At 41.8% G+C, this 18,912-nt stretch overlaps 1 protein-coding gene across 5 annotated transcripts in view; it reads right to left on the bottom strand.

Moving 5' to 3' along the window:
• znf536 (zinc finger protein 536) overlaps window positions 1-18,912 on the bottom strand; it is a 216,072-nt gene that overhangs the window by 65,160 nt on the left and 132,000 nt on the right. For all 5 annotated transcript variants that reach the window (XM_035157635.2, XM_035157645.2, XM_035157653.2 and 2 more), the window contains one exon: window positions 7,042-7,200. In XM_035157635.2, the coding sequence (XP_035013526.1) occupies window positions 7,042-7,200 (159 nt within the window). The remainder of the gene's footprint in view (window positions 1-7,041; window positions 7,201-18,912) is intronic.

An 18,912-nucleotide genomic window follows, 5' to 3' on the forward strand; every position in this document is an offset into this window, starting at 1 on the left:
ATGTAACCTCCCTGAACACAGAAAATTAGGTCAAATGAGTAGAGCTCACACAAAATGCAATAAAACATTCAATTTTTGACTCCTCAAAAAAAATGAAGCAAGAAAAAAAAAAAAAGAGCATAAAATAAACTGAACTAAAGAACTAAAGAACGATATGATAATGAAGATAGTGAAAAGATCCTGCATCCAACCAAAGATCTGCTCCACTTGTGTGTGTCTGTATTATTGCATCTGTATTGCAATGTGGGCGTGGAGTAGGCATCTAAATATGGGTCGATCCAGCCTGATCCAGCCCCACCAAGTGAGCCATCACTCACATCAGCACAATAAAAAAAGAAAAAAAAAACATTTCACCATATGGTGCTTTCAGTCCACTGTAAGAGATAATATTTTAAACTGACAACAAAACTGTCTTGATGCTATCTGTGTGTGCACGAGCAAGGGCAGTGGCGGAGGGTATGGTGAGGCTTCTGTCTGTGTGTGCAAATGTGCATGGGTGTGAGTGTGCATGTGCGTGTTTGTGTGTGTGCCGGCAGTGGGGTCATCCCGCCTCTGTTCTGGCCTTGTTTGCTGTCAGGCCTGTGCCCTGGCGATGAGAGTGCAATTTCTCAGATATTCCCTATTTGCAGTTTATCTTGAGAAACATAAATCAGCCTCGGCATAAGACCTGGGCAACCACCGGCCCACAGTAGTGCACTGAGAAGAAAATATGGAAGATACACTAGAATGAAAAACTCAATGAGTATTAAAAAAGAGAAACCAAGACAAGAAATGTGCGGCCGACATATGTGAACCACATGTTTGTTACATTGAAGCGCTATGATAAAGAACAATATGATTCACTGCAGGATACACAGATCAAAGTGATTTATATTACGGTAAAAGAGGGGTAAATCTGTTGTGTAACATTTACATATATTTATTTATGCTGCTCACCCATATTCATGAACATTCTTGGTAATGGTATATAACACCAGCATTATTCTGCCAGAAGTGGATCTTCCACTGCAATGATACTTAGGCTGAAATAGAACACATCCTGCTTGCAATTATAATAGGCTTGGAGTCTGAGCCAGCTTTGGATTCATTAAACAATGAACAGAGAGGGGAAAAATGCTAAGCTTGATTTTTTTAAAGATAAATTTATTTATTTTTTATAATGTATACCAATAAAAAATTCTCAGAGTGCAGTTTCTGTTCGAGGGAGAACAGCGACTGTATGAAAAAACAGGGTGGGAAAAGACATTTAATAAAGGGTTTGGCTGTGGTGTTTTGTGTATGAGTATTTCTGTATGTTTATTCTATTCAGTGTATGGCCTTAAAATGTTCAGATTATACACATGGAAACCATTTTATGAAAGGAAAAAAAGGCATTGTTACGCAAGGCTGGCTTGAATGATTTAAGTCGGGCTGTGTAGTAAATCATGGATATAATTAGCAAATGGCATACTGCTCAAGTAATTTATCATTATTTAGAGGGCACCATTCCAGAAAAAGACTCTGCGATCTGCAGACCTACTGCAGAGTTCTCAAATAAAGGGCCACAAACACCAACTCAATACAATATTGATACAGGAGAGAAAAGAATAGGAGGGTATACAAAAGAAAATTGAAGGTGGAAATGCTGAAGTGAGAACGGACAAAGAATGGGGGAGAGAAAAAAGGAGGGGGCGCATGCAGAGACAGATAGCCTTGACTATAGATAGAAAGACAGTGATTTGATATCTTTTCTCTTACACTAGAGTGGCTATGAAGCATAGAGTATATTTAAAATAAACCATACGAGATGAGCTTTTAACCCAATAAGTGCTTCTCCTGTGAGCTGCTGAACAGAGGCTCAGTGCTGATTTAATAAGGAAACGTCCCTGATGCAAATGATCATTCTCAATTCCTCTAACTGGACAAAATGATATTCTAGGAGCCAAATTAGACAGAAATTAGACTGATCTGATCTTTTTTTCCTCCTCTGTTTTTTTTTTCTTTCCTTATAAAAGGTTGTTAATGTTCATGAGAGGAAAATAAAGATTAATGTCACATATACATATCTGAACAATAAAGAAAATGCAAGCAAATATGTGTGACAGAACCCCTTTGATGTTTATAGAGTAAGTTAAAATGAAAATAAATACATAGGCCTTTAGAGAGTGATCATCTTATTTCAATCTTCTATTAAAATTAGGAATTTAAATGTATCTGGGGTGAGCGAGACTGAAGCAAGAGCATTTCTGCATCGACTTGTGTTTACGTGTGTGTTTGTGCCATTTGGAAAGTGTGTGAACACATGTTTATGCATGTGTGTCAGCCTGAGCCGGTGTGTGTATGTGTGTGTGTGTGTGTGTCTTAGAAGGCCATTTGGACTGGCTAAGACATCTGCTCCATCATACGTCAGGGGCCTGGTGTGACATCTGGGGAATATACTGTATCCTGCCTTGCAACATTACACACAATTTACTGCTAAAGGTCATTATGTACCCGTTAATCCACTTTTAATTGATATCAGCGCAAACAGCACAACCTCCCAGCCACATGACAGATCGCTGCCACCACAAAACCAGGAAATTGCAATTTGGGAGTTAAAAATAGATGGGTAAACTTTTTTTGGGGGGCTGTTCCTGCTTCACTTTGTTGTATTACTTTGGACATTTGGTTCCTGAGGAAGGTGAAGGATAGATGGGTAAGAAGAGCACCTGCTGTGTCTTTGACTTAGAAAAATAGAGCTCGTAACACATCATTCTCCTCTGGGGCCTGCTTCTTCACGTCATGTTGCATGTACTTACTTCATTTGGCTTTGTGTGAAGTGTGACAGCAGCATAGAAACAAGTTACAACCTGTTACAACCTCTACAGAGGGGCTATTAAAGTGACTTGGCTAGATATGACACGCTCGATAATGGATTTCCATTTGGCCACTAGGATGAGAAAAAGTGCAATAATAAAGAAAAGCTCACAATACTTCCAGGGTTAACATTTAAATTGCATCAGAGGTAAAACATAATAGATGCACTGTATGCACTAAGAACGTTTTGGATTAATATGTCCAGCAAAACCAACAACCAACTTTACGGCAAATGTCACTGAAACAGGAGTAACATTTGTTGGAGACTACTTCAGCCATGGATTAATACACATTTGGTGCTTTAGTGAGTATTTACAGCAACATAGTTGTGTACATGGGACTGCCTGAAAATAAATGGAGCTCATTGGTATATCTAAATATAATATATGGAATGGAAAAAAGCACTGGGCAAAAAAGTATGTAAGGAAAGATACTCTTTGAATGAGGAGGAAAGAGAGGGAGGAGGGGGCACAGGAGTGAGAGGAATGGGGGTGGGAGACCACAGGTCCCTCTTGATTCATCCTGATTACAAGGTTAGGTTAAGGTTAAGTGACATGGGCAAGTCCTGCCTCTCCTCTTTCTCTTCCTCCCTCCCTTTGTCTCACGCTCTCATCGTTTAAAGGTGAGCAGGGACTCTTATTGGTTATGCAGCCCTGCCTGAAGTTATGTGTGGCTATTGTCAAGAGCGAGGACCTTTTTATTTTTTACACACAGCTGCTTACTGCTAAATAGTGCCTTGTCCAGAAGGGGACAATCTGGGCCTCTAATTGCTGTCACTGAAGCCTAGATTCATTATGTGACTTTCCCATTAAAATGTGAGCATTAATTTGTATAATGAAATATCACCCTCTGCAGTGTGTTCATTAGCTGTGGCCCCACACTGTAGCGCCACAGCAGCACAATGTTAGCTACCTAGAAAACTGTGGTTAATTTTGCTAATGGATATTTTCCCACTCACTGTTCAAGAGGAAATTAATACTGTAACATTAGCTCTTTAACTTTTGGAGAAATTTAAATTCACTTCATTCCTTTCAAGCTGGTGTTAGTCGCTCATTAATCTCCATGTTGTGTTGCACAATGCTGCCTCGACCGGCTTGGTAGGCAATTCCATTGTGTCACTCACATTGCATTAGGATGAAGGGGAGCTCGGCTGTCATCTGTGCATTTCTCTGCATTGTCACCAGAGCACAGAGAGGATCTTTAGCTGCTGTAAAAGTCATCTTGTGGATGTAATCAGGATGTCACAGTGGAGCTGGTATGATTAGGTTATGGGAATGATTTAAAGGCCACATGTTGGGGATGTATCAAGCTGTTCCTCTGTGCACGTGGAGAAGACTATGCTGAACCTGTGCTTGGATGGGCTCCCATCCAAAGATACATTCCTTTCAAAAAGACAACATACTTCCTAACCTTTCTCACTTTTGCTGCCAGCTGCAGACGGTCCATGTTAAGCATTTTATTTGACTGTATCTCCGAGATATATAAATGTAAAATACAGTACACTGTGAAGACTCACCTCCACAGGCCTGCTTGTCTGTGTGTGCTTTGCCAAATGAGCTAACGCCAGGACTGGGCTGAGGTCTCTGCTTTCTCCATAATAAAATATGGCCCTCACGGGTATCCTTACTGTACTACTCAAAGCAGACATAACTCAGCTCTCTCACCACCAGATAACAGATGCTTCCCGAAAACCACCACCATCTCTATCACAGCCCGGCTGTGACCTGGATGTACTATTTAACATAGGGATCTTAATTGTGGCGGTATACACCAGATGTGTTATCATGCTATAGCGTAAAGCTTTTCCTCTAATTCCTTTCCAGATTTGAGGTACGGTATGTGTGTCTCTTATTAAGCAAAGCTAAAAGGGGGTTACAGTACTGGTGGTCTCGCGTTCTGCCTTTTAAGTGCATGCATGGAGAAGGAAAAGAGGGGGAAAAAAGCAAAGGAGACAGAGAAGGAGAATAAAAAGAAAAAACAGGCTTTGATTTTTCTCAGCTGTAAGGGATTTTCAATTTCAGTTGTGAGCGTTTTAGCCTCGGCGTCTTTTCTGGCACCCAAGGATTACTTTCCAGTGAAGTGTAGAAACTAACGAAAAGGTCAGGACGGTCAAACTCAGCTTTTCAAGAACATCTTGAGGAACTGAGGAGTAAAAATGTTTGATAGATTTAAGAGGAAATTTCTTCTTTTTTCCCCCTGTATCTGTGTTCATGTGATTATGTTTAGTTTCGTGCCTCTTTTACTTAACATTAGGCTGTATAGTATCAATGCAGGACACAAATAATACAGAAACTATTGAGACACTTCCACTTGTTAAAGCATTTACATGTAAGTTACAGGTATTAAGCTGCAGATCCTTGTAATCTGTAGGTAAGTATCTTAATTCCTTACTTAAAGATGCATTGACTGAAGAAATGTTTTTTACTGTTCTGTTACATGTCCTCTCACCATTTTCTCAACCAAAAATGTAATGATTGATGAATTGTTCAAGTTGGTTATGAAGCAAAAATGATATAATTCTAAGGTTGTAGCTTTTTATGTCTTTAGGGTTTTGAACAGGCATCGTCCTTGGCTCTGGAAAATTCTGATGAAAAATTATAAATATATATTTCTATATGTATATTCTGGCACTTATTTGACAGCCCAGTATCTAACGGAATTACGTGCATATTGGAAGATTCTGCACCTCGGGATTTATGTCCGATGCTGGTGTTCAGGGCCGTAGCAGGAAGTAGTGGGCCCTTTTTGTAGTGAAGCAGAAAGTAAATCTGTGAAAGTCAGGGTGGTGGAGTAGGGTCTTGTCTAACCCTATACCTCAGCCCTATTTATTTTCAATAACTGAGATCTTTTCTTAACCTTAACCACACTGTAATAGATATTGCCCTAAGCAAGTATTTTAAATGATCAGCATCAGTAAGTGTTCTCCAGCGCTGAGACTACAAGGTATCAAGATTCCCTTTTTTCCCAGTTTGGAATCCAGACCCTCTGAGAGGTGGGGGAATCACCCCATGAACATACCCTTTACACATCAGGCCCACCAGCTCGAAGCAGGTGTCCTTGTTGAAAAGTGTCCTCTGTGTGGTCTAATTGTGACTCTAACCTGGATAGTCAGTGGGGCGTTTGTACCTTGCAGAGGGTTAGAACCCTGGCTAAAGTCCACATCATTACTCTGACTGTATCCTCAACCTCAACTGGAGACGACCGGCGGACAGGTTATCGAGAAGTTCCCGAACCTCGGGCCAGTGTATGTGTGCGGGCAGAGAGAACACAGCTCAGAGGGTTCGGACGCGTGACTGAAAAATAAAACTGGATCTATTAGGGACATCATCTCACGCATATCCCTAAACTGTGGACAGGCCAGCTTTGTTTTGGCTTGAAAGTTATTGAGAGTTAGTGAGTGTGAAATTGCCCTCTGAGTGATGTCATCGGAGGACACTGAACCCTTGTTGTGTTAATTAGAGCTCAATGAAATGATGAGTATGAACAAAAAAGAGAATAACAATGGCCTAAAGCCTCAGTGAGGGACACAGTTAGAAACTGTACAGTATATTCCTTCCCATTAATTGTTTTATTTGTCCGTATTTGTGTCAGTTTGAAAAAAACCTGATGCAATCAAAAATCTGATAAGACTGCACGGAAAAATATTTGTAGGATTACAGCATAAACTGCTTATGTTCAGTACATGTGATTTAGAAACTCTGATCATTTGTGCATTCAATTTTGTTGTTTGTGAGATAAGTAGATTTCTTCTTTCCTTCCTTCCTTCCTTCCTTCCTTCCTTCCTTCCTTCCTTTCCTTCCTTCCTTCCTTCCTTCCTTCCTTTCTTTCTTTCTTTCTTTCTTTCTTTCTTTCTTTCTTTCTTTCTTTGACATGCAGAAAGGCATTTTAACATAATAGTTTTTAGTTTGGCATTAAATAAATCCAGATGAAGGGTTTCCCAGAGACAGGTAATGTAGTATTCATCAATTACAAAACTAATATGCAATCAATTAATCTGTATCGTATCCATCATTTTAGTGGCAGATTGAATCATATATCTGATTAGACCAATATTCATAAACCAATATGTCAGTCTAACCCAGAAGGAATGTCAGCACAAGTAATAAAGTAAATTTTGCATGACTTACAATAAATGTTTAATTGTTGGAGAAATGCACTCTCTGCCTGGACTTGGCCTAGGGATGTGATATCCTGGGAAATACTGACCTGTGTGTATCCGCAGGTGAACCTTGAGATGATGGGAGGTCCGGAACGACTTGCCACAGTAGGCGCAGTCCTTGGAGGATGAGGCCAGACTCCGCTCGCGATGCTGGGGCAGAGGCGGCTGAATACTCCCTGCTGCCTTCCCCAAGTCCTCCCCAACATCTGGAGCACACGCACACAAAGACAGCACAAGGAGGGAGAGACAAATGGAAGGTGTGTTGAGTGCCACTTCAAACCAGCCCTCCACACATCACAACACAACACGTTTTCTTTTCTTTTTTTCCCCCCTCTGTCTGTCTCTCATTGTCCCTCGTTTTCCTTGCTCAAATGTGCGAACGCCACACAAAGTCAAACACATCAAACAGGTTCACGGGCCGCGCTACTTTCCTCGCTGACAGAACGCTGACAGTTCATAAGCTTTTCAGTTTCTTTAGAAACACCATAGTCCTGAGATACATCCCCCGCCTCCATCCCCCCCAACTCAAACACACCCTCCCTCAACACCGCCACCTGCACCGCCGCCTCTCCTGTCTCCTCCTGTTTTGCTTTTTTTATCCTTGCTATCATCATCATTCCTATTAAGCACATGCAAGATTGCTGTGAAAATTAACAATACAAAATACGACAGAAAGAAAGAAAGAAAGAAGAAAAACAGAGAGAGAGATAAATTGGGCTATGTCAGCATCGCAGGATCTCCTCGCACCTCTTCCTGCGACCTGATTTTGACAGGTAGTTGTCAGAGATATGATAGGGTGATAACGGTTTTGACCCCGCCCTCTGCCACATCCTCCGCTCAAGGAAAAAAAGAAAAGAAAAACGATGATGCACAGTTTAGTGCTGCAGCAGTCTGTTATCAACACAATCACCTTCTGAATGTGTATCTAGAGATGAGTGGCAACAACCTGGGAATGTGTTGACAGCAGCATAATCTGAGGTGAGGGTGTCATCATCAGATTGTACACACTGGCCTTGTTGTACTAAAGGTTAAGAGCCTGTGATGTGCTGACAGGCATGAAAAAGTGCGTGGGAGCATAGAGTTTTAAGGCCTGAGCAGCACAGTTAAGTTCAAAGCACGGAAAAGAAGAAACAAAAAGAAGAATCTTGAAAGAAACAATAAGAACTACATAACAGATGTTTGATATAGCTTGTATCTTGAAGCCGTTCATTTAAAAATATCTACTTCCAGTAGCGTTTGATGGACGTTACTGTGCAGGAGGTTCATCGTCAACTCACGCAGTGCAGAACTGTCAAGACAGATTTACACATTTAATAGTAAAGTAGAAATTCACATCAAGATACATTTTTTGGTGCATCCGTCTTTTTCGTGTGCAGGCTGCCACATGAATGTCAACATTTATTCATGCGAAATATGCACTGGCTGCACCAGCAAGTCATGAACTTTGTGGTTGAACGCCGCAGTGACACTGACCTCTTCTTTGCTGAGGTTGAACAAAAGAAACCTACAGACAAAACCAGTCTGGCTATATTTCCGTCATACACAATAGGTAGTCTGTGGTAAAAAAAAAAAAAAATGGCAGTATGTGCTCGACCCAAATACGCACATATGCAGTCGAAAATGTTATTTACTTTCCAATCTGGCACATGATTTGGTGCGTGCGCGGAGAGGAGGGGCGGCAGCCAGAGAGAAAGAAAGAGAATCAACATCGAGCAACCCACTTAGGCAACCATGCCGCACAATAAGGAACATTTTTTAACAGTAGCCTAATCTTTTCTCTTTTCTGTCGCTCCCCACCCCATTCCACCCCTCCTCTCACTTGGGGGAGTCAAATAAGGTTTACAGAATGGAAAGACCCAAGTCAGCAAGTCCCCCTCCACACTGACACTAGACACACAACTCCATTCAGCAGTGCTGCTATCAGGCTGAAGGCCATTTATCACAAGTGAAACTGAAAGGCAACCGAAATGTAAGTCTGTGACAATACGCAGACACTAAATACCAGCTGCTTCTGCTTGGGCTTGGCAAATGTGTGGTTTAATTCTGAGGGGAAAGAAGCTGGGAGACAGGTTTTTAAAAGCAGATGTTAAACTGTGGAGCTTGCTTTTCACATAAATTTAGACAATACGCGACAGGACAGAGAGTACGAGAAGTGGAAAGAGAGGATGGGTTAGAACGAAAGAGCGTGGAATGGAAAAAAAATCCTACACAGACTTTGTCCATTATTTCCATCAGTACATACAGGGACTGAGGATTGGCTGTCTGAAAATTTGACTAAATGACAGCTAATAAAATTTGTAGGGTTGTTAAAGGGGAAAATCTAAAATAGCAGTATGTTTCATTATATCTACTTAAATCAGCATAAATTGCCATGTCTTCCAGGAAATATGACACTTGATGCAAATTACACTCAACGCAAATTTCATGTAAAATATCAAAGGTGAAAATATAATTTCCTGCATAACGTGAACATATCCAACCACGACAGACCAACACCGCCATCCTGCTCTTTTGCATTTTTATTTGAATGACTTCCTGCAGACAGAAAATAAATAAAACTGAAAACAATTCCCCCAGTGCGTGGTCCAGGACTGCACCATACTGTAGCCATAGTCGCCTCCTCATAAACATATTTTGAGCGGTCTACTGTACAGATCCCCTTTTGGCAAAGATTCCCCAGATCGTGTAACAGACACTGGCCCACCTGCCCACCCCAGATGGGGATAAAATTAAAAAATCCAAAACACAGATTAGAAGCAGGACAAACACCAGACACACATACACACACACACACACACACACACACAAAAGCTCTGCATGTCTGTCTTTCTCGCTCACCCATCCACCCACACACACACACACACACACACACACACACACACACACACACACACACACACACACCCATCCTTGTGTGTCAGGGTTAATAGTGCTCCTGTAAGAGGAAGACACACTACTGAGAGGATGAGAGTGTGCTCTCCTGGCATATAACAGCCCTTCAATAATAAATGGGCTTCACACATTCCTACACACACGCACTTCACACTACAAAGACAAGTAAAACTCAACTTTTTGTGTGCGCCTCCTGCTCTTCTTACATCTGTGCATACGTGCGGCAAGAGTGTATGCACACGCACGCCCACAGGTGCGCACATGCGCAAGAACGCCATGCCCAGGCACGAGCTGGGTGTCCAGCACGCTTGTCTTTAATCAGCTGACTGATCCGCAGCTTTTAATGTGGCTGTTCCAATTACTGTAAAAGTCATCCTGCTTCATATAACCACAAATATTGACACTTTATTGCACAACACATTTATGACATTTTGAAGGTCACCCTGTGCGTTAGGCATCATCCCTCACAGCTGGGTGTGTGATGTGGGGAGAGACTCTGTTGACACCCAGCCGTAACTATCCTCTGAGTATTGATTTTCGTTCCCTGTCTTCCATCTCTTTTTTTTTTTTTTTATGCAAAGAAGATTCACTGTGGAGATGCAGCATTAAAGTGATTGTCACAGGTGAGCCTTTGGCTTTTCATATACAAGCTTGTAAAGGCCAGCTTCTATTACTCTTCCACTTTGCTCAAATATTATACAATTAGACCATGGATCATTTTTATGTTGACAGCATTGGCACGTGTACACATATTCAATGATCAGTACCATCCAGTGTGTATCATTGTCTCCAACTGAAGATTTTCTCATTGAAAATTTAAATAAAAAGTGAAAATAGAAGAACATCGTTGCATTTTGCTATTTTTCCTGTAACGCTTCTTCATATATCACAGGCAAAAAAACTCTGTCTAGAATTATTTGATATTTAATATTTGACATTTAATAAAAGATCAGTATTTACCAGGCTGTGCATCTCTCTTATCTAAATTTGTTGCAAGTGTCAGAGGGCCCTACGGAGTTGACATGTTTTATTTCAGACAGACCTCATTTTCTGGCATTAATCCCCCAATAGATCATAATCCATATCAAGAATAAAACCACTCATCTTTTAATTAAACATTCAAGCCACCACTACTTCTTTTTTATTCTCCCAAATTCTCCCATCAAGCTCAAACATTCAAACTGTTTTAATCTATCGTCTATGAACATCTCTCGCCTCTAACCCAGGAAAAACATGACAAAACGCAGAACTGTGACTGTGCTAGTACAAGAATATCACAGGGGGCGGGGGGAGAAATACATGTATAATTCAACTGTATCTGATCTGAGACCAGCTCCTCTCCCCTCTGCCTTTACTGGTGTCGCGGCGGCATAATGGAACATGCCAGAACAAAGGCTCTGAGATCAGATTGGAGCAGAGTTGAGCAGGCCATCTGGGAGGCAGGCTGAGTATCAGTCACTCTGCCTGCTGTCTGCTGCACTCACACTCATGTACACACACACTTCCCCTCTGACTAACAGTGTGCAAGAGTGCAACTGTGTGTTACGTGTGTGTGTGCGTGTAAGACACCTTACTCCCTTCCATCCTCACGTCACCAGGATCTTGCAACGAAACAACGAAACGATGCATCGCCACCAGGGCAGCTTCAATGTTGGTTTAACAAATTCGTATCTTGCAAATTGATATGGAATTTATATATATTTCATAAAATAAATTCAACACACAGCAAAGTGTATCATATCATCATAACATAGTCCACATATACACGAGACCGAGTGTATGAAAAAAGGGACAGTTACAGGAAAGCCTTGTTTGTGTAAGTTCAACTACAGAATATGGTGTGTGTGTGTGTGTGTGTGTGTGTGTGTGTGTGTGTGTGTGTATATGTGTGCCTTCCTTTGGATACCCCTGGGATGGGGCATGCTGCCTACTCCTTTACAGCGACCACACCCATTTCCCATTAATGGAGAAAAAAAAAAAGAAAAAATCATCATCAACAACAACAGCAAAAAATAAACAGCAAAGTCAATGATTGTGTGTGTGTCTTTGTGTGCATATATATATATGTATGGTGCCAGGGGTGTTGGGTGTGTGTGTGTGTGTGTGTGTTTGTCTGTGTGAGTGTGTGTGTGTGTGTGTGTGTGTGTGTGTGTGTGTGTGTGGTGTTTGCCAGTCCTTAATGGTGCTCTTTCAATCACACTTTGCACTCTAAACGTTCTGTGGTTTTGATTAGTATGATATCACTTTCAGGAAATAAAACTGGAGGGGAAAAAAAAGCACATCAGTCATAAAAACACAAGATGTTTTGCGTCTTGCTCAGCCATTATTCTAATGCGTCACGTGACTCCCGTCGAAGCCCAGCGGCCTCTCCCCGTAGTCAAATAACTGACTGGGGGTAGGAGGGGGTGGTGGTGTTGGTGGTGGCGGTGGGGAGGGCTTGACGGAAACAGTTTGAAAAGGGGAAAGATATTAAGAGAGATTGGGTGAGAGGGAGGGCGGGAGGGGAAAGAGAGAAAGAGTAAAATGTGATGACATCATTTGAAAGGCATTAGGCTTTTAAAAATGCGCCCGGGGGGACTTGATTTCCTTACACCAGAGCAACACAACACCATCCGGCCTGATGCTCGCTTGCTCCCCCGCTCTCTCTCTCTCTCTCTCTCTCTCTCTCTCTCGCTCTCGCTCGCTCGCTCTCTCCCTCTGTGTCTCACACACACAACACACACACAGATACACACCTCCCAGCACCCCATTCCCCTCTCGTTCTTTTTTTGATTTGGACCACTGCCATCTTTGTGAGCGTCTGGTTCATGCGAGTTAATCAATTTGAGGTTTAGTTACACTGCTGATGCTAGCATTCTAGCCACTGCTAGAACGTAATCTGAACTCGCAGAATTTATTAACCAAACACCAATTATCATTAAACACCACTGCATTATCCCCCTCCTTTTACTACCTGACAAGGACTACTTAATGAAATTTCAGATTAAAGTTATTTGGTCCATGATTTATGGGCATTGAGAAAGTCCTAATGCAAGCCTCTCTGAGTGTGCAGATGCTTTTGGTTTTTTATTTATTTATTTTTTTCTTTCACCAGGGATATGAGAAGTCTCTGAGGTATTACAACAACCAGGTCTAGACCAAGAAGAAGAAGGAGAACGGAAGGGGGGGACAACTGTGCTCCAAATTTTACACAGCATCCTCACCTCATACTTGTTGTTTTATTACTGACCCTATCAAGCGACAGAGATAAGAACAAAAACAAAATAAATTGTTAGAACAAAAAAAAAGGAAAATATAATAAAGAAAAATCTAAATGAAGGAAATGCAAGTTGTTGTTTACCCCCGCAATGTTTGTGAGATGAAAACAGCAGCAGAATGTGTTACATATAAGGCGGTGGGGTAAACAGGGGCACCAGATGTTCTTTGATGTTAATAATGGCATTTATTATTAATATTAATTAGACCGCATTCAGCAATACATTTGGGCCATTTCCAAGTCAATTAAGCAAAATGGCAGTCGGGAGATGTTGAAACGACATTTTAAGGCAGGTGTTCAGCAATCCCCTAATAAAACATTTTTGCAGCTCCCGAAAAACAACCCATTCTGAGGCAAATTTTATTTATTTTCTCTTTGTTAACTCTTTCTCTGTATTTCTCTCCTCTGTTGCAGTCGCGACCATGACTAAAAATAAAAAAAACATACTGAGAATCGGCTCTCGATTTAATGTGCATTATCTAATTAAAATATACAATATGTGGGGATTCTGATAATGCACACATGCTGTGTCCACACCCCAGCACGTACGTCCACCCAGATTAAGGGGTTATTTCAGATATGAAATTATGATTATGACCATCATGATGATAATAAACAGAATATTTTGAGGATTACTGACCGCAGTTTTCCATATGACTGCTTCATGAAGGGTGTGCATGCTTGAGAACGACCCAAACAAATGTCCTTTTTGTATCTCCTCAGCCCAATCCACAAAGTCGAGTACGCCAATACACATGCACCAGGACACAAGGTTCTCAGTGCCATCGTCACCAGCAGACAGAGTTCTAACCAATCTAATTAGACAACACAAGCCAGAGGCCTCACACTGGGGGGTGTCTTGTCTATATAAGCCAAATAATCCCTGGCTATATGTGTAAGGATAAAAAAACACCTTATCTAAAGCTCTATTTGGTTTAATCTAGACCTCTGAATGGGAACCTGCCACACCTCTCAGACCAAGTGTGTGCTTATGTGTGTGTGTGTGTGTGTGTGTGTGTGTGTGTGTGTGTGTGTGTGTGTGTGTGTGTGTGTGTGTGTGTGTGTGTGTGTGTGTGTGTGTGTGTGTGTGTGTGTGTGTGTGCGCCCAGAGCCCTGCTGTTGGCATCAGGCCCTTTCTATTCAAAGCCGGTGGAGGCAGCAGCCTTACAATGGTACATTAGCAATCTGTGCGTTCATTTATCAGTGTGTGCGATGTGGACTCTCCGTTCATGGCGCGCTGCACTTTTCATGGCTGAAAATTAATGAACAAGCCTCCCCTCGCAACAAACATGCACCTGTGCTGCAGAGATGCTAATCACAAACATTTATATTTATTAGCGGACGCCCGTATTAAAACTGGAGTTGTGGAGGAGAGGGGGGGAAAAAGGAGAGGATGGGAAAAGCTGCTTAATGAAAGGGTGGTGGTTTAGTTTGTGCAGAATTGTGTTAAAGCCATTTGTTTGAAGCACTTCCTTGAGTCAAAGGGTGGTGTTTGTTCGAGTGCATGATATCCATTCAGGGAGTGTGATCTTCATGCTGTGAAGATTATTTCTCCAAAACTATCAGGTGAAGGGCACTGCTGCACAAGAAGGCAGCGTTAAGTAGCAGCTGATGCTTCGCAAAACACGTCGAAATGATTCAATTCCTGAAGGAACCAAACCTCAGTCCCTCTCAATACACAGGTGGATATGATGGACAGTCTTGACGAATGCCTCCTCTGTTTAGGATGCTACTTCTTTTCTCCATCCCTCTCTTTCCACTTCTCTCACTCTCATCTCTCACTCCATCCCTCCTCCTCCTCCTCCTCCTCCTCTCTGCTCACATGCTGACAGAAGGTGGCTCTCTCCCTCAGTAAAGGGTATGCCTCTGCCCAGCTAGGGGAGGAAGAGGAATGGTGGCTGGCACCGGCCCACCTTTGTTCCCCCCCTCCTCCTCCTCAAGTCTGTTTCAGGCTTCAAAGAGCATTGGAAAAAGACATACACACAAACACACACACACACACACACACATGCACATACACGTGCACATACAAATGGAGGAGCACTGATGTCTCACTAACTTTATCATTCTAGCAGGGTGATCATAGCCTCGTTGAGAGGCTGTGGATGATGCTCGAGGGTGTATGAGTGTGTGTGCGCGTTTGTTTGCATTTGTGTATGTGTGCGCGTTTATGTGTGTGTGTTGTCCACAGACTGTCTGCATGACAGCACAAAAGGCAGATGGGGACAGAGGTGGGTGTCTTTTAGGACATGAAGACAAGTGCAGTTACTAATGTGTTTGTCTGTGCATTTGTATACACACACACACACACACGCACACACACACACACACACACACACGTGCCAATGTGTGTGTGTGTGTGTGTGCTTGAATGTGTTGTGCTATAATAATTAGGGTGTATATTCATCATGCCCCCTCTCAGTCTGTGTTGGCAGGAAGTGGTGTGGTTACCATTAGTGAAGGATGACTAGGTTGCTGTGTCTTTTACTGGGATACTGCTGGCCTTCTATTGATAGATAAAGGGAAGGAAAGGAAATTAAAGGAAAAAAATAGGAAAGTGAACCAAAAAATTTGAAAACAGAAGTAAGAAGAAATAGGAAATAGATGTTATATCATGACGTAACAGTGCAATATTGTGAATGAGAAAAAAAATAATTTACATAAAATGTAAGGACAAATAACGTAAAAAGGTGGAACAAGATGAGAAAAGAAGAAAGCATGGAAAAGGAAATGCAAGAAGATGCGACAGGATAAAGGGTCTTAAAGGAAACACAACTTAGGGGAAGGAGACAACAGGAAAAGGGAAAAGCAGAAATAGAAAACAAGTAGAAAAACAGAAATAATATGCATAAAGCACTTGAGGTTTTCAGGATATTGGCAAAAAAAGGGAAAACAACTGAATTGTAAGAGAACGGGAAACAGGAAAGGGCCACACTATCAACTCCTCTCCAGATCCTGGACATGTATAAAGTGTCACCTTAAGACGACAGCCATCCTGTTGCACTGCCCCTTTAACATTGAATAAAAGAAGGACTCCTCCCTAAGCTGCCATTGATTTCCTATTCATTCGTGTGCATGTTAAATCAACAGTAAGCACAATAGTCCAATCATAAAACTCTATAGCTATAGTACTATCACGTCTCTCCCACGCTCAATCCACCTGGCACTGGTCAGAGTCTTTACTGTACGTGGCATCAATGCTCTGCACTGTGCAGCCATTAGTGGCGTTATTCTCCATCAATGAAAATGAATCAATTAAGCCTCATTAAGGGTGCATATTAAGGTGGAGTAATTATCTGGTGGGGAATGCACAGTGATCGATAGCTCTGGAGCATAAATGTGCACTTAAAGACATACAGTATATTACCACAAGAGGCAATGAACACTTTTAACAAGGCCACTGCGGAGGGGGAGCTAAAGTGGGTAAATCTGCTTCATGTCGCGCATACATATTGGGCGTCTGTGTGTGCATGTATGTGTGTGTGCACGTGTGTGTGTGGGCAAGAAAGAGAGACTATTGCTCCAACCATAGCCTGGTCAGGCTGTAAATCCAGAGACCAAGGACACGTCCCGTTTTCCTCTTCTATGAACTTGTCCAGTGTCTTGGAAAATGAAATAAAAAGATTTATACTGTGGCTGCAAACATCCTCCCCCGGTGTATGTATGACAACGAGCACAAGAGATAGAGCCACACTTTAAAAATAAACGAGAGAAAGGCCCCGATTTTAGTGAGAGCAGGGAAGTTTTTAAATGCTGGAGGCCTTCACCCTCTGGCCACCAGCATATAAACACACAAACCCCCCCCCACACACACACACATTGACATGCACACAGAGTACCATGCACACACACAATCCCATGCATAACGCCTATTAAAGAGCACGCTCTGTCCCAGTCGCATAATTTTAATTTGTTATGAAGGTCATTGACAGAAAGTAATAATCACCATTGGGGATCTAACAATTTGCCATTTCAGAACACTGAGGCACTGATGACTCAACTATTAATAGACTGAAGCGCACCCACACCCACCCACCCTTGCCCCCTGCCTCTACACCCCGTCCTCTTAAATGACTAAAAACAATTCCAGTATTTTTACACCCGTCCCCCCCTCTCCCCCTCCTCCCCACACACACACACACATACCGCCTAGAAATTTATCATTTGTTATCTGTGGAGGGATATAGTGTGACATTTGGGGGCAAATTAATGGGAAGCCTAAAAGAAACCTGCCGAAGGGGGTATCTCCTGGAAAGAGATTTACACTGTATGAAAAAAAAAATAAGTAAAGCAGACAGCTTTTGAATTCCTCTTTTTGTTTCTCACTCTGTGCTTCAACAGCGATGTGTTGTGCCCAAGAAAACAGCAGGGCTGCCTGCACTGAGCTGATGAATTGTTAAGCATTTTTCCCCCCTTTTTTACAAACAACACGCAAGAGAGACACAATGACAAGTTTATTATAGACCAACTCATTTATTCTCTGCTTTAGCATCACCCAAGCCATTCAGACATATGTGTCTGGCATTTGTCGCCAAACAAATAAGTCCGAGCTTAAGCTATTTTTATCTAGCGCAAGAGCGTTTGTTCTTTTTAAGTGATCGTCAGCGTTTGGGCCGAATAGAATGGAAGCTGGAATCCTTTATCTTTCAGAGGCTCAACAACTCAAGACTAATTACAAATTAATCTGGATCTGGATATCTGCAATAAGAGGGCCCCAATAAGAACTTGTGGTGTGCTAAGAGGGTCTATCTGTTATATATTTATAGGGGAGCTCAACGCATGAAGAGGGAGAGGCAGGCCGCAGATGCAGGCGGCCAAAACCCAAAAGAGAGTAGCACATAATTGCCTGCTTTTCCATATCCAAGCAGCCACATCAAGGCTGAGGATTGCGGATATTAATAATTGATCAATAGCTTGATAGGGCAGCACGTGCTTAAGTTTTTAGCGGTGGAAGTTTGATGGCCGTTTTAGGTCTCTCCTTGGGGTCTTGAGCACTGTTGCTACTTGTGGAGAAGGTCAAGTGAACTCATCGTTATAAATCAAAAACTATTGTCCTAAACTTCAGGAGGTCATATTAATATGATCTGTTGTGCATTATGATTTTCAAATTGTGTTTTTCGTGTGTGTTTTGCCATTTTTTTAAGAGCCTGAAGGATAATTTTAGTAATAAATGTCCACAGAATTAATTAAGGAGCAATGGGCATGCAGTTTAAAGGACCAACGCTTCAATAAATGAGACTAAAAAACAACCCCATAGGTCATCTGTATTACAACCTATAGTTACTTTTTATTGGTAGGCGACCTTAAGCAGTTGTAATGATTACGACAGGAGCAAATAGAAAAGTGAGGTGGCATGGTATACAGAGCTGTTTGTTTCTTGTGTGAAACTAATAATTAGTCAAAAAAATTAAAACAAACCAACTACATTAACTGCATGTTTTATAGTGTAACTATGATGAGAAGTATTCAGTTCGCCTGCCACAAACACAGTTCTACAGGTAATGTTATTGTTACCATGATGAGGAAAGCCCAGTATGCCTGTCACTGGTACACTCGTACTGGTAAGAAGTGACCTATATGGTTGTTTAGGTTGAAGGTCTTTTTGCATTTAATACGTTATTGTTCTTTATTATAGCTGTACTTCATATATAGTTTCTCTCCAAATTTTACGTGTAAAAGTGTGTACTTCTTGGGGAGTATACATATGCTCTTGCATTTCCAGAGCAGTGCTGAAGACTGAGTGCATGTGCATGAAGTTAAGAGATTTTAG

This window comes from Hippoglossus stenolepis, chromosome 1 (assembly GCF_022539355.2).
Source record: "Hippoglossus stenolepis isolate QCI-W04-F060 chromosome 1, HSTE1.2, whole genome shotgun sequence".
Taxonomy (NCBI): Eukaryota; Metazoa; Chordata; class Actinopteri; order Pleuronectiformes; family Pleuronectidae; genus Hippoglossus; species Hippoglossus stenolepis.